At 38.0% G+C, this 17226-nt stretch overlaps 1 protein-coding gene across 1 annotated transcript in view; it reads left to right on the top strand.

Moving 5' to 3' along the window:
- Positions 1-17226, top strand: part of LOC135111538 (protein argonaute-2-like) — a 253733-nt gene that overhangs the window by 96344 nt on the left and 140163 nt on the right. Inside the window, exon 7 of the mRNA XM_064024947.1 lies at positions 10399-10623. Coding sequence (XP_063881017.1) covers positions 10399-10623 — 225 coding nt within the window. The remainder of the gene's footprint in view (positions 1-10398; positions 10624-17226) is intronic.

Raw genomic sequence — 17226 nt, 5'->3', positions numbered from 1 at the left:
ATTTTGGTCTTGTATTACAGTTCTCATCTCTCTATTATCCATCCATTCCAGCAGTCTTCTTCCAATTTTTACATAATTTTTTTTTTTATCTTCCCTTGCAATCTTCAGTGTGGTACTTTGTCAAATGCTTTCTTCAAGTCTTAAGTAGACATCATCCACCCATCTGTCTCTCTCCTGCACAATATCAACTACCCTTGAATAAAAGAACAATAAGTTCATGGAGCATGATCTTCCCCTTCTAAACCCAAATTGACAATTTACTAAAACTTTTATCTTTTTCCAAGTGTTCCATCCATCTTTCCTTTATTGTTCTTTCACATAATTTTTCTACAACACTGGTCAGGGACACTAATCTATAATTTAGTGGGTTTTCCTTATTTCCTCCTTTGTATATTAGTTTAATATTTGCTCCCTTCCAATCTTCTGGTACTCTTTCCTGTGATAGTGATGTCACCACTAGACTGTGAATTTTATCAGCCAGTTGTTCTCCACATTCTTTTAGTATCCAGTTTGATACTCCATCTGGACCAGTTGCTTTATTTACTTCATGTTCTTCCATCCTCTTAAGTATTTCTTCATAACTGACTGGGACTGTACTTAGTATATTCCTCACCAACTGCCAGTTGGGGGGACCTGAGGAGGTATTTTGCTGATTTTCCTTGGAATGACTACTGCTTCCGTGTCAGAGACCAGTCTTTGTGTGCTGAGCACATAACAGAGGTGATAGTGTCTGGCATGGAGGCGTACATTCCTCACTCTTTTTCTCGTCCTAAACCTTCTAAACCTTGGTTTAACACAGCTTGTTCTCGTGCTATACATGATAGAGAGGTGGCCCACAAAAGGTACTTAAGCCTTCCATCACCAGAATCTAATGCACTTTATATTTCTGCCCGAAACCATGCCAAATCTGTTCTCCAACTAGCCAAAAACTCCTTCATTAACAGAAAATGTCAAAACCTTTCAAGATCTAACTCCCCTCGTGATTTCTGGCATCTAGCCAAAAATATCTCCAATAACTTTGCTTCTTCTTCTTTCCCTCCTCTACTTCAACCAGATGGCACCACTGCTATCACATCTATTTCTAAAGCTGAACTCTTTGCTCAAACCTTTGCTAAAAACTCTACCTTGGACGATTCTGGGCTTGTTCCTCCCTCTCCTCCACCCTCCGACTACTTCATGCCACGTATTAAAATTCTTCGCAATGATGTTTTCCATGCCCTCGCTGGCCTAAACTCTCGGAAGGCTTATGGACCTGATGGGGTCCCTCCTATTGTTCTCCAAAACTGTGCCTCCGTGCTTGCACATTGCCTAGTCAAACTCTTTCAGCTCTGTCTGTCAACATCTACCTTTCCTTCTTGCTGGAAGTTTGCCTACATTCAACCTGTTCCTAAAAAGGGTGACCGTTCTAATCCCTCAAACTACTGTCCTATTGCTTTAATTTCCTGCCTATCTAAAGTTTTTGAGTCTATCCTCAACAAGAAGATTCTTAAACATCTATCACTTCACAACCTTCTATCTGATCGCCAGTATGGGTTCCATCAAGGCTGCTCTACTGGTGATCTTCTGGCTTTCCTTACTGAGTCTTGGTCATCCTCTTTTAGAGATTTTGGTGAAACTTTTGCTGTTGCCTTGGACATATCAAAAGCTTTTGATAGAGTCTGGCGCAAAGCTTTGATTTCCAAACTACCCTCCTACGGTTTCTATCCTTCTCTCTGTAACTTCATCTCAAGTTTCCTTTCTGACCGTTCTATTGCTGCTGTGGTAGACGGTCACTGTTCTTCTCCTAAACCTATTAACAGTGGTGTTCCTCAGGGTTCTGTCCTGTCACCCACTCTCTTCTTATTATTCATTAATGATCTTCTAAACCAAACTTCTTGTCCTATCCACTCCTATGCTGATGATACCACCCTGCACTTTTCCACGTCTTTTCATAGACGTCCAACCCTTCAGGAGGTAAACATATCACACAGGGAAGCCACAGAACGCCTGACTTCTGATCTTTCTAAAATTTCTGATTGGGGCAGAGCAAACTTGGTATTGTTCAATGCCTCAAAAACTCAATTCCTCCATCTATCAACTCGACACAACCTTCCAGACAACTATCCCCTCTTCTTCAATGACACTCAACTGTCCCCCTCTTCTACACTGAACATCCTCGGTCTGTCCTTTACTTATAATCTGAACTGGAAACTTCACATCTCATCTCTAGCTAAAACAGCTTCTATGAAGTTAGGTGTTCTGAGACGTCTCCGCCAGTTTTTCTCACCCCCCCAGCTGCTAACTCTGTACAAGGGCCTTATCCGTCCATGTATGGAGTATGCTTCACATGTCTGGGGGGGTTCCCACTCATACTGCTCTTCTAGACAGGGTGGAATCAAAAGCTTTTCGTCTCATCAACTCCTCTCCTCTAACTGACTGTCTTCAGCCTCTCTCTCACCGCCGCAATGTTGCATATCTAGCTGTTTTCTATCGCTATTTTCATGCTAACTGCTCTTCTGATCTTGCTAAGTGCATGCCTCCCCTCCTTCCGCGGCCTCGCTGCACAAGACTTTCTTCTTTCTCTCACCCCTATTCTGTCCACCTCTCTAATGCAAGAGTTAACCAATATTCTCAATCATTCATCCCTTTCTCTGGTAAACTCTAACTCCCTGCCTGCTTCTGTATTTCCACCTTCCTATGACTTGAATTCCTTCAAGAGGGAGGTTTCAAGACACTTATCCACCAATTTTTGACCACTGCCTTGACCCTTTTACGGGACTGGCATTCAGTGGGCATTTTTTTTTATTGATTTTTGTTGCCCTTGGCCAGTGTCCTTCTTACATAAAAAAAAAAAAAAAAAAAAAAACTTATCCCTTCCATCATCAAACTCCCCTTCCACAGTAAATACTGATCTGAAACTATTGTTCATATCCTCCTCCATGTCCTGTGCATAATCATAGATTTTTCTTCAACTTTCAATCTTGATACACCTTGTGGAATAGGGAGGGGGGTGACAATCAGCCACATGAGCATGAAGGGGTTAAAGGGTGAGTCCACCATTAATAATTTATTTGTTGTGTAGGTAGCTTGAAATTTTCATGTGATAACTAGTACACTAATAAAGTGTACTAGTTATCACATGAAAATTTTAAGCTACCTAGATGTCACAGAAAATTAGTAAAATTATTTCTTTGTATTTTAATGAAATTTTGAATGAATTTTCTCAGCTTTTTTGACTAATTTCTTTGTTACATGTACATTTGATAATTGTTATTCATAAAATTTGTCCTTAAAAAAAAAAGATTGGTAAAAATTGGATAATTTTGCAATATATTAGAAATTAATCCTCTTAAAAAAAATTGACAAATTTTCTATGACTTGTTATCTTTTATATCCAAAAGTATTATCTAAATCTTGCTAAATTAAAAAGCAGAAAACACGTTTGAAGTTTTGTTAAAGAGAGTTATCTTTTGAGGGAAGCTGTGACTGCCCTCTTGTGTTGTGAGACAAAGCAGAATGTTAAGGAGGATCACAGCTGGATTACAGATAAGTTCACAGTACCATATGATCCAGTGCTTAAGATCTCATTGATAGTAATTAACATTTTGGCAGGTATCTACTCTCTCCTCCTCAAGACTTACAAATAGCTCTCTGAAACCTAGTGCATTTGTAAGTTAGAGAGCTTTTGTATAGTTCCTTCATAACCATATTACCAAGAACAAAAAAATAAGTACATATTCCTTCAATTGCTGGAAATATACAAATATCTTTTTGGGAGAAAAGGTATAATAATGACTTCTGTTTGTTATCGAACAACAAACTTCATGAAAATTTATCCTGATGTTCTAGCTTCTTCAGGCAATATCAGTATATTTTATTTCAATCATTTGCATTTTAGACTCTTTCAAACTTCTGAAGTCACTTCAGTGGAAAACAAAGGTAAACATTAAGATTCAGCTCTGCAGACATGCTAGTGCCACCTGCCTTCTGGTGTGGATAACTGCCCAATGAGCTTTGTTAAAGGTTCCACTATTTTGCATTAATTTGGTGGATGAAGACTAGGAATATGGCCTTATGACTCATAATTTTTGACCATAGAAGGCCATCTAGTTTTTGCCTGAAATCAGTATCCTTCAGGAAATTAGATACTTATGTTGCATCATTATTCTTTGTCTTCTCCAACTTTCAGGCAAATATGTCTATGTTATCTGAGTACAAATATTGTAGATTAATATTAATGAACATTATTTTCACTGAGATGGCATGTAGTGAATTTTTTATAGATAAAAACAAATGTAGATGTAATGTGAACAAAGAATGTGTAGATATAAGCTAAAAAAGTATCAAAACACAATGGTAGGAGTTTGATTCATTAAAAAAAGCATAATTGGTAATAAAGAGGTTAATTTAAGTAAACATCATCTGACTACCATTTGTGTGAGGCAGTGGCAGAATGCAGCATGTAGTTAAATAATCTGCTGTCTCAGCTCCAGAAATTGTAGGCACATGAAGTTAAATTACTATTGACTATTCATGTTGGATATTTTCATTATTGTACTGTTAGCATGCTTTTTATTTACACTTACATTTTTAGCTTTTTATTTTTATATATATATTTATTTATTTATTTATTTTATTTATTTATTTTATTTATTTTTTTTTTTTGCAAAATGCATTTCAATAAACATTAAAGGTTTTAATGCTCAAAAAATTTGTATTCTGAATATTTTTTTGATGCACCACCAGCACAATTTTGATGGATTTGAGTTATGGGTTATGTGAGACAAGCAGAATCCTCCTCCAAAACATACTGACAGTTGTCTCGTCAAAAGCAACTGGATGGCTCATATACAGAGGGATCAAGATGGTGTATTTTTTTTCTGCATTGGAGAGCAGACCACTTCCAAGGTTCCCAGACCACAAGAGCAAGGTCTTCAAGCTCCAGGTGGGAAGGAGCACCAATCAGTGAGCAGGACTTTGTACACATCCTCTCACTTGATTGATCAGCAGTCTACCAGTCTATTTCACTTCCATCCAGTCATTTAAACTCAAATGGATTTATCCATATTTTTTTTTTGTTTCAAGTGCAAATTAATGAGTTCTCCATCCACTAATAGTGACCTCAGGTTCCTCAGACCATCACTGAAGTAGAGGAAGGTGCAGAGAAAGACAATGTGATAATGGCTAGGATTACATCATTGTGGTGGCACACAAATTGCTGCCAAAGCTGTGGGTCCACCTTGTTTTTGCTCAGATAAATGTTAGGATTTGGTGAGTAGGGACCACATTCAGACCATCTTTAAAACTTTTCTATGGTTTGGCCTCCAATGACATACTGGGTACTTAGCTAATCATGTAATATTGAGGGAGATGAAAATTTACAGAAATCTTAGAAAAACAATAGAATTGAATTGATGAAATATTTAATTATCTTTGGGCAATTAATGTATTATTTTTTTCTATCTCATTAACATCATTGATAATTTACCTATTGTTTTTATATACCTATTATTTTTTTATAATGACATTTTTGTTGGTTATATTTCAGTATATATATATATATATATATATATATATATATATATATATATATATATATATATATATATATATATATATATATGTAAAAATGATCCTCAGGAAGAATATTTTTCAAGTAGAAAAATAAATTGATCATAATATATATATATATATATATATATATATATATATATATATATATATATATATATATATATATATATATATATATATATATATATATATATATATATATATATATATATATATATATATATATATATATATATATATATATATATATATATATATATATATATATATATATATATATATATATATATATATATATATATATATATATATATATATATATATTATGATCAATTTATTTTTCTACTTGAAAAATATTCTTCCTGAGGATCATTTTTACATCTTTACATACCATAGTTTATAGTGAAATGGCACTGTTGTGAAAATTCAAAACCTATTACTCAAAACTACAATTCGGCACACTCGCCCCTTTTGGCTCAACATGCCTCATATATGTATCATATATAGCTTGGAAAACCTCTGGAACTTGATAGAATCACAGGTTATTGAATTATCTTTGATTAGGTGGACTTGGTGTCACTGAGTAACCTGACATTTCTGTTGGTGTTACCGGTCTTATTCGTGACACTGAGTAACCTAACAGTCATACTGGCCTGAACACAAAAGTTTAGTCGGCTGAATAGGTCCACATGTTTGAGTAGTGTGTTATTAATTGGATGAGGTCAAATGCAGATCTCGTCTGATCACAGAGTGCACACATTCATATTGTTCTGATACTTTATGACCCTGAATCATAGCTAGTTGATGTACATTCTTTAGTAGGTTTAAATTAATTAATTAATTAATTTTTTTTTTATTATTTATTTACTTATTTTTTTTTTTAGGAGGGAAACTGGCCAAGGGCAACAAAAAATCCAATTAAAAAAAATACCCACTGAGATGCCAGTCCCAGAAAAGGGTCCAAAGCAGTACTCAAAAATTGAAGGATAAGTGTCTTGAAACCTCCATATTGAAGGAATTCAAGTCATAGGAAGGTGAAAATACAGAAGCAGACAGGGAGTTCCAGAGTTTACCAGAGAAAGGGATGAATGATTGAGAATACTGGTTAACTCTTGTATTAGAGAGGTGGACTGAACAGGGATGAGAGAAAGAAGAAAGTCTTGTGCAGCGAGGCCACAAGAGGAAGGGAGGCATGCAGTTAGCAAGATCAGAAGAGCAGTTAGCATGAAAATATGAGAAGACAGCAATAGATGCAACATTGCAGTGATGAGAAAGAGGCCGAAGACAGTCAGTTAGAGGAGAGGAGTTGATGAGACGAAAAGCTTTTGATTCTACCCTGTCTAAAATAGTGATATGAGTGGAACACCTCCATACGTGTGAAGTTTACTCCATAAATGAGCGGTTAAAGCACCTGTGCAGAGTTAGCACTTTGGGGGGTGAGAAAAACTGGCAGAGATGATTCAGAATGTCTAACTTCATAGAAGCTGTTTTAACTAGAGATGAGATGTGAAGTTTCCAGTTTAGATCATAGGAAAAGGACAGACCGAAGATTTTCAGTGTAGAAGAGGGGTACAGTTGAGTGTCATTGAAGAAGAGGGGATAATTCTCAGAAAGGTTTTGTCAACTTGACAGGTGGAGGGATTGAGTTTTTGAGGCATGGAACAATACCAAGTTTGCTCTGCCCCAATCACAAGTTTTAGAGAGATCAAGTCAGGCGCTTTGTGGCTTCCCAACATGAACTGTTTACTTCCTGAAGGGTTGAACGTCTATGAAAAGATGTGGAAAACTGCAGGGTGGTATCATCAGCTTAGAAGTGGATAGAACAAGAAGTTTGGTTTTGATCATTGATGAATAATAGGAAGAGAGTGGGTAACAGAACAGATCCCTGAGGAGCACCACTGTTAATAGATGTAGGAGAACAGTGACTGTAACTGTCTACTACAGCAGCAATAGAACGGTCAGAAAAGAAACTTGAGATGAAGTTACAGAGAGAAGGATAGAAGCTGTAGGAGGGTAGTTTAGAAATCAAAGCTTTGTGCCAGTCTCTATCAAAAGCTTTTGATATGTCTAAGGCAATAGCAAAAGCTTCACCAAAATCTCTTAAGGCTCAAGACTCAGTAGGGAAAGCCAGAAGATCACCAGTAGAGCAGCCTTGATGGAACACATACTGGTTTGTGAAGTGATAGATGTCTAAGAATCTTCCAGTTGAGGATGGATTTAAAAACTTTAGATAGGCAGGAAATTAAAGCAATAGGATGGTAGTTTGAGGGATTAGACAGGTCACCCTTTTTAGGAACAGGCTGAATGTAGGCAAACTTCCAGCAAGAAGGAAAAGTAGGTGTTAACAGAGTTGAAAGAGTTTGACTAGGCAAGGTGTAACCATGGAGGCACAGTTTCAGGGAACAAAAGGAGGGACCCCATCAGGTCCATAAGCCTTTTGAGGGTTTAGGTCAGCAAGGGCATTCAAAATATCATTGCGAAGAATTTTAATAAGTAGCATGAAGTAGTCAGAGGGTAGAGGAAAGGGAGGAACAAGCCCTGAACCATCCAAGGTAGAGTTTTTAGCAAAGGTTTGAGCAGAGTTATGCTTTAGAGATAGATATAACAGTGGTGATATCTGGTTGAAATTAAGGAGGGAAAGAAGAAAAGTTATTGGAAATGTTTTTGGATAGGTACCAGAAGTCATAAGGGGAGTTAGATCTTGAAAGATTTTGACACTTTCTATTAATGAAGGGGTTTTTGACTAGTTGGAGAACAGACTTGGCATGGTTCCAGGCAGGAATATAAAGTGCATGAGATTCTGGTGATGGAAGGCTCAGTTACCTTTTATGAGCCACCTCTCTCATGTATAGCACAAGAATAGGCTGTGTTAAACCAAGGTTTGGAAGGTTTAGGTCGAGAAAAAGAGTGAGGAATGTACGCCTTTGTGCCAGACAGTATCACTTCTGTTATGTGCTCGGCACACAGAGACAGTTCTCTGACATGGAAACAGTAGTTATTCCAAGGAAAATCAGCAGATTACCTCCTCAAGTCTCCCCAATAAGCAGAGGCAAAATGCCAGAGGCACCTTCACTTAGGGGGATCCTGAGGAGGGATTGGAGCTGTAGGACAAGATACAGATACGAGATTTTGATCGGAGTAGCCGAACAAAGAAGAGAGGGTAACAGCATAAGCAGAAGGATTAGAAATTAGGAAAAGATCAAGAATGTTGGGCATATCTCCAAGACGGTCAGGGTGTTGCACCAATTGCTCTAGGTCATGGAGGATAGCAGATTTGAAGGCTAGTTCACCAGGATGGTCATTGAAAGGAGAGGAAAGCCAAAGCTGGTGGTGAACATTGAAGTCTCCAAGAATGGAGGAGATCTCAGCAAAAAGGAAGAGAGTCAGAATTTGCTCCACTTTGGAAATTAAGTAGTCAAAGAATTTCTTGTAGTCAGAGGAGTTAGGTGAGAGGTATACAGCACAGATAAATTTAGTTTGAGAGTAACTCTTTAGTTGTAGCCAGATGGTGGAAAACTTGGAAAATTCAAGAGCGTGGGCATGAGAGCAGGTCAAGTCATTGCGCACATAAACGCAACATCAGTTTTGGATTGAAAATGAGGATAGAGAAAGTAGGAGGAAACTAAAAAGGGGCTACTGTCAGTTGCCTCAGACACCTGTTTTTTAGTGAGGAAAAGAAGATGAGGTTTAGTAGAGGAGAGGTGGTGGTGTACAGATTGAAAATTAGATCTAAGATCATGAATATTGCAGAAGTTAATGAAGAAAAAGTTGAGGGGGTTTCAAGACACTTAGGGTTGATACCAGAAGAGTAGTCCAACCTGGGGACATTTGTGACCCTTTCCACAGATTAGGAACCCAAGGATGGTATGGGAGTCGCCATGATAATTTTGAATTTTGAGTTCAGGGTGTGTGTGCAATTAGGTGCTTGTAGTTTTGTGTGAAGGAAGAGAGTTGTCTTTAGAGTGCAGGCTGTAACTGCCCCCTTGTGTTGAGATACGCAGGGAAATGTTCAGTGAGGTCACACCTGGGTTTAACGATAAGTTCACAGTACCCCCTGATCCATTGATTTAGAGCTCATTGGGAGTAATTATCATTGGGCAGGTGCCTACTGCTTGTTATTGCCCATCACTGTATTATTATATTTTGTTGGAAATAGTAAATTTTTGACCTATAGCATCAAATAAATACATTTAATTTTATCTAATACATTTTATATGGTTCAGAAAAAGGATGATCTACTCAGGGTGATAAAAATTTAAGGATGTTGCAGAGTTGTCTTCTTTTGATTTATTTATTTTATTTTATTCTATTCTGTTTTATTTTATTTATTTTTTATTTATTTATTTATTTATTTTTTACAACTACAGTACACTGGTAGACAATGGCATATATGTGGTACTTGTGGTACTTGAGCAATTAGTGCTATGTGCACCAAATATTACACTAGAACAGCTTTTTTTTTTTTTTTTTTTTTTTTTTTTTTTTTTTTTGGCATGTTACAGTGATACATGTTTGCATTAATTTAAGATGTGATTTTGTGGTCCTCCAGTTAGTGGATTGGTTTTGAAGCTGGCCTTGGTGATCAACATTTTGATGATTTTTTCATATGGATTGGCAATGAGGCTGACTCAAATATGGTAGTGCATGCCTGATTTATACCTGTTATTAATTTTCTTCCAAAATTTTAGTACTGAAATTTAGGCTCAACCTTATTCAGAATTTAATAATCTGAAGAATAATAGCAAAGGTTTATGTATCAACCAGATTCTGTGCTGTTCAAGAGTCTACTGTATACCACTGGATTTTATAGGATAGTCTTAATTATCCATGTCATTTTTGTTTCAGATTCAAGTTCTTCATACTGACATACCTCGAACCTACAAAGTACACGAAATGGGGGACCTTGGGGCTGATCGTCAAACCTTTCCTTTGGAGACTTCAGGTGGCAAGACTACTACATCCACAGTGCAAGAATACTTCCGCACAAAGTATCGTATAAATCTGAGGTACCCACACTTAAACTGCTTGCAAGTTGGCCCACCAAACAGAAACATCTATCTACCTGTTGAGGTGAGATTAAGATAGATATACTCTTCTGTTCCCAGCTACAGGTTCATCAACTATATAATTCATGTAACTGCACTTAAACAGTTATGCCCCAGATTACTAAGCAAGGGATTCATATATTCATGAATAAACAGTTATTATCACTGAAGAAATTACTATTTAAGTCTCAAAAAGATTGTTACTCTCTCTTTGGCAGGATTTACCCCAAATAGTTATATTAACAATATTTTTTGCGTTGCCTACCTCTTGGCATTCTGTTTTCTTATTGGTATGACACTTTCTCCATGGAGCAGTAACAGTTTTCACTTGACAAGCCTTACTCAGACCTCCCTGGCAAGAGTTTTATGAAGATGTTTTAGTAGGCTAACAGAGATTGCAAGTTTCTATTATTACTGCTATTATCTGTTATTATTTATTACAATTAAACCTAAATAAGATATTCAAATGAAGCCATAAATCAGAAATGCACTCAAATCCCATCCAGTTATATTGTTTTTGCATGTAACTGTATTTCCCATTTCTGACTCCATTTGAATATCTATTTATGTTTTCTTATAATAAACCAGTCTTTCCTGGTCTTCTCTTTCTTTGATAGTAAACAGTTGCTGGATATGGTTTTCTATTGACTGTTTCTCTTCTGTATCAGTAATCCAGTGTCACCTTCCCTAATCCAGATATCCAAAGTTTGAAAACTTTTAAAAACCACATATCTTTTCATGTAGTATGATGAGTGTGAGAGAACACTATTTTATACCAAGATTTTAGGAGTGGCAGCTTTGGGTATTTGTTTGTCTGCTCTGCCATATCTCACAATACAGAATACCCTAAGTCAGATTAATTGGGGAAAAGGCTAATTTGAGGTATCTGAAAATCTGAGTTATCTAGGGAAAACACAGCAAACACAGCAGGAGTCAGGCAGAAACACCAGTTGTGTGTGATGCAACAGGACAAAGGTCGCACAGAGAGCAGGCAGTGTTTCCAGTGCTCATAATATTGTAAACACAGGGTGGTTATGTACAGGGTTGGGTAAAAACTCGGGTAAAAAAAAAAAAGGGGGGATATTTATTTATTTTTATTCTTTATATTTATATGTAAATCAGTTTAAATAGGCAATTAAAAAGTAATCTAGAGTGACATAAAAGGTTTGTTTTTTTTTGTTTTTTTATATGGGAGGGGCATTGGTCAAGAGCAACAGAAATATAATAATAATAATAATAATAATAATAATAATAATAATAATAATAATAATAATAATAATAATAAAAATCCACTCAGGTGCCAGTCCCCAAAGAGTTGAAAGCAGTCAGCAGAAATTACATAATAAGTGTCTTGAAACCTCCCTCATGAAAAGTTCAAGTCATAGGAAGTGGAAATGTGAAAGCAGGCAGGGAATTCCAGAATTTGCCAGTGAAAGTGATGAATGATTGAGAATATGGGTTAACTCTTGCATTAGTGAGGTGGACAGAATAGGGGTGAAAAAGTGTTGTGCAGTGAGCCTGCGGGATGAGGGGAGGCATGCAGTTAGCAAGATCAGAAGAGCAGTTAGCTGAAAATAGCAGTAGAAGATAGCAAGAAATGGAACTTTGCTATGATGAGAGAGAGGCTGAAGACAGTCAGAGGAGAATTGATAAGATGAAAAGCTTTTGATTCCACCTTGTCTAAAAGAGTAGTATGAGTGGAACCCCCATACATGTGAAGTATACTCCATACATGGACAGATAAGGCCCCTCCACAGAGTTAGCAACTGGTAGAGATGACTCAGAATCCTTTTCATAGAAGCTGTTTTTTTTTTGAGAGAGAGACACTGGCCAAGGGCAACAAAAATCCAATAAAAAAAAAAAAGCCCGCTGAGATGCCAGTCCCAGAAAAGGGTCCAGAGCTGTAGTCAAAAATTGAAGGATAAGTGTCTTGAAACCTCCCTCTTGAAGGAATTCAAGTCATAGGAAGTGGAAATACAAAAGCTGGCAGGGATTTCCAGAGTTTACCAGAGAAAGGGATGAATGATTGAGAAAACTAGTTAACTCTTGCATTAGAGAGGTTGACAGAATAGGGTGAGAGAAAGAAGAAAGTCTTGTGCAGTGAGGCCGTGGGAGGAGGGGAGGCATGCAGTTAGCAAGATCAGAAGAGCAGTTAGCATGAAAATAGCGGTAGAAGACAGCTAGAGATGCAACATTGCAGCGATGAGAGAGAGGCTGAAGATAGTCACTTAGAGGAGAGGGGTTGATGAGATGAAAAGCTTTTCATTCCACCCTGTCTAGAAGAGCAGTATGAGTGGAACCCCCCCCCCCCCCAGACATGTGGAGTATACTCCATACATGGATGGATAGGGCCCTTGTACAGAGTTAACACTTTGGGGGTGAGTAAAACTGGCGGAGACACTCAGAACGCCTAACTTCATAGAAGCTGTTTTAGTTAGAGATGAGATGTGAAGTTTCCAGTTCAGATTATAAATAAAGGACAGACTAAGGATGTTCACTGCAGAAGATGGGGACAGTTGAGTGTCATTGAAGAAGAGGGAATAGTTGTCTGGAAGGTTGTGTCAAGTTGATAGATGGAGGAATTGAGTTTTTGAGGCATTGAACAATACCAAGTTTGCTCTGCCCCAATCAGAAATTTTAGTAAGATCAGAAATCAGGCATTCTGTGGCTTCCCTGTGTGAAATGCTTACTTCCTGAAGTGTTAGACGTGAGTGAAAAGACGTGGAAAAGTGCAGGGTGGTATCATCAGTGTAGGAGTGGATAGGACAAGAAGTTTGGTTTAGAAGGTCATTGATGGAAAATTAGAAGAGTGTGGATGACAGGACAGAACCCTGAGGAACACCACTGTTAATAGATTTAGGAGAAGAACAGTCTACCATCAACCACAGCAGCAAACTTGAGATGAAGTTACAGAGAGAAGGATAAAAGTCTTTGGAGAATAGTTTGGAAATCAAGGCTTTCTGCCAGACTCTATCAAAAGCTTTTAATATATCCAAGGCAACAGCAAAAGTTTCACCAAAATCTCTAAAAGAGGATGACCAAGACTCAGTAAGAAAAGCCAGAAGATCACCAGTACAGCGGCCTTGATGGAACCCATACTGGCGATCAGATAGAAGGTTGTGAAGTGATAGATATTAAAGTATCTTCCTGTTGAGGATAGGTTCAAAAACTTTAGATAGGCAGGAAATTAAAACAATAGGACAGTAGTTTGAGGGATTAGAACAGTCACCCTTTTTTAGGAACAGGCTAAATGTAGACAAACTTCCAGCAAGAAGGAAAGGTAGATGTTGACAGAATTGAAAGAGTTTGACTAGGCAAGGTGCAAGCATGGAGGTATAGTTTTGGAGAACAATAGGAGGGACCCCATCAAGTCCATAAGCCTTCCAATGGTTTAGACCAGCAAGGACAGAAAACTTCATTGTGAAGAATTTTAATAGGTAGCATGAAGTAGTCAGAGGGTGGAGGAGAGGGAGGAACAAGCCCTGAATCGTCCAAGGTAGAGTTTTTAGCAAAGGTTTCAGTGAAGAGTTCAGCTTTAGAGATAGATGTGATAGCAGTGGTGCCATCTGGATGAAATAAAGGAGGGAAAGAAGAAGAAACAAAATTATTGGAGATATTTTTCGCTAGATACCAGAAGTCATGAGAGGAGTTAGACCTTGAAAGATTTTGCCACTTACTGGTAATGAATTGCTAGTTAGAGAATAGACTTGGCATGGTTCCAGACAGAAATATAAAGTGCATGAGATTCTGGTGATGGAAGGTCTAAGTACCTTTTGTGGGCCACCTCTCTATCATGTATAGCATGAGAACAAGATGTGTTAAACCAAGATTTGGAAGGTTTAGGTTGAGAAAAAGAGTGAAGAATGTACACCTCCTTGCCAGACACTATCACCTTTGTTATGCACTTGGCACACAAAGATGGATCTTTGACACTGAAGCAGTAGTCATTCCAAGGAAAATCAGCAGAATACCTCCTCAGGTGCCCCCAACTAGCAGAGGCAAAATGCCAGAGGCACCTACACTTAGGGGGATCCTGAGGAGGAATTGGAGCAATAGGACAAGATACAGATATGAGATTGTGATCAGAGGAGACCAACGGAAAAGATAGGGTGACACCATAAACAGAAGGATTAGAGGTCAGGAAAAGGTAACGAATGTTGGGCTTATCTCCAAGACGGTCAGGAATATGAGTAGGGTGTTGCACTAACTGCTCTATCTCATGGAGGATAGCAAAGTTGATGGCTAGTTCACCAGGATGGTCAGTGATTGGGAGGAAAGCCAAAGCTGGTGGTGAACATTGAAGTCTCCAAGAATGGAGATCTCTGCAAAAGGGAAGAGAGTCAGAACGTGCTCCACTTTGGAAGTTAAGTAGTCAAAGAATTATTTATAGTCAGAGGAATTAGGTGAGAAGTATACAGCACAGATAAATTTAGTTTGAGAGTGACTTTATAGTCATAGCCAGATGATAGAAAACTCGGAAGATTCAAGAGTGTGGGCACTAGAGCAGGTTAAGTCGTTGTGTACATAAATGCAATATCCAGCTTTGGATTGAAAATGAGGATAAAGTAGGAGGGAACAGAAAAGGGGCTACTGTCAGTTGCCTCAGACACCCCAGTTTCAGTGAGGAAAAGATGATGAGGTTTAGAAGAGGAGAGATGGTGTTCTATGGATTGAAAATTAGATCTTAGAATGCAAATGTTGCAGAAGTTAATGAAGAAAAGTTGAGGGGGGTGTCAAAACACCTAGGGTTGTTATCAGAAGAGCAGTCTGACCTGGGGACATTTGTGGTCCCCTCCCCATATGGGGACTCCGAGGCTGGTGCAGGAGTCGCCATGATAATTTTGAATTTTTCAGTGAAGGGTGTGTGCGTGTGTTATTAGGTGCTTGTTGTTTTGTGTGGAGGAAAAGAGCTGTCTTTAGAGGGTAGATTGTGTTTTGAGACACAAAAGGAAACATTCAGTGAGGTCACAGCTGGTTTTAATGATAAGCTCACAGCACCCCCTGATCCAGTTCTTTAGACCTCACTGGAAGTAATTATTGTTTCGGCAGGTGCCTAGTGCCTCCTCCTCCTGTAAAGTTTCCAGTTTAGATTATAGTAAAGAAAAGATAGAGGATGTTCTGTGCAGAAGAGAGGGACAGTTGAGTTTCATCAAAGAAGAGGGGATAGTTGTCTGAAAGATTATGTCAAGTTGATAGATGGAGGAATTGATTTTTGAGGCATTGAACAATATTAAGTTTGCTCTGCCTCAATCAAAAATTTTAAAGAGATCAGAAGTCGGGCATTCTGTGGCTTCCCTGCATGAACTGTTTACTTCCTGAAGGGGTGGATGTTTATGAAAAGACATGGAAAAGTGCAGGGTGGTATCATCAACATAGGTGTGGATAGTACAAGAAGTTTGGTTTAGAAGATCATTGATGAATTATAGGAAGAGAGTAGGTGACAGGACAGAACCCTGAGGAACACCACTTTTAATAAATGTAGGAGAACAGTGAATGTCTACCACAGCAGCAAAAGAATGGCCAGAAAGGAAACTTGAGATGAAGTTACAGAGAGCGAAGGATAGAAGACATAGGAGGATAGTTTGGAAATCAAAGCTTTGAGCCAGACTCTTATTAAAAGCTTTTGATATATCCAAGGCAACAGCAAAAGTTTCACCAAAAACCCCTAAAAAAGGATGACCAAGACTTAGTAAGGAAAACCAAAAGGTCACCAGTTGAACGGCCTCAACAGAACCCATACTGGCAATCAGATAGAAGATTGTGAAGTGATAGATGTTTAAGAAACTTCCTGTTGAGGATAGATTCAAAACTTTAGAGAGGCAGGAAATTAAAGCAATAGGACGATAATTTGAGGGATTAGAATGGTCACCCTTTTTAGGAACAGGCTGAATGTAGACAAACCTCCAGCAAGGAAAGGTAGATGTTGATAGAGTTGAAAGAGTTTGACTAGACAAGGTGCAAGCATGGAGGCACAGTTTCAGAGAACAATAGGAGGAACCCCATCAGGTCCATAAGACTTCCAAGGGTTTAGGCCAGAGAGAGCATGGAAAACATCACTGAGAAGAATTCTATAGTCTGTTCACTTAAGCTAGATTCCTGGCGCCTAGACAGGTTTGTAAGCTCACTGCTGACTGGCTGCACTGCTCTCTACTAGCGCTCACGCCATGCCACATTTTGCATGCTCGAGTGAGAAATGTTTCCGTATTATATGCCATAACTCACTTCATATATGGAATAGCTCATTTTGGTTGACACCATCAGATTCAGCAGTGACTGTAGAATCAAGATGTATTCTAAAAACTTGCAAAAACAAAAAGAAAAATGGTATTGCAATGAGTTGAACTGTGAAAATGTTAAAAAACTTGTTTATAACATGTTTTTCTTATGCTTACTTTTTTTCAACAGTAAATCATTGAATGCTGAAATATATTATTACATTACATGGGAAAAACTCTCTTGAACATGATACTGTGATCAGAATGCAGATAAATCTCCACATATTGAAAACAGTAACTTTTATTGTGGTGTCACTCACCGCAATCATCACAGCAGTGTGACACTTGGCATAGCATGTGGAGGCAGAGTGAGGTTAGACACCAGACAACTAGGATGGTACTTATAAAAAGCC

This window comes from Scylla paramamosain, chromosome 22, assembly GCF_035594125.1.
Source record: "Scylla paramamosain isolate STU-SP2022 chromosome 22, ASM3559412v1, whole genome shotgun sequence".
In the NCBI taxonomy this organism is placed as follows: domain Eukaryota; kingdom Metazoa; phylum Arthropoda; class Malacostraca; order Decapoda; family Portunidae; genus Scylla; species Scylla paramamosain.
This window is presented reverse-complemented; position numbering and strand designations above follow the sequence as displayed.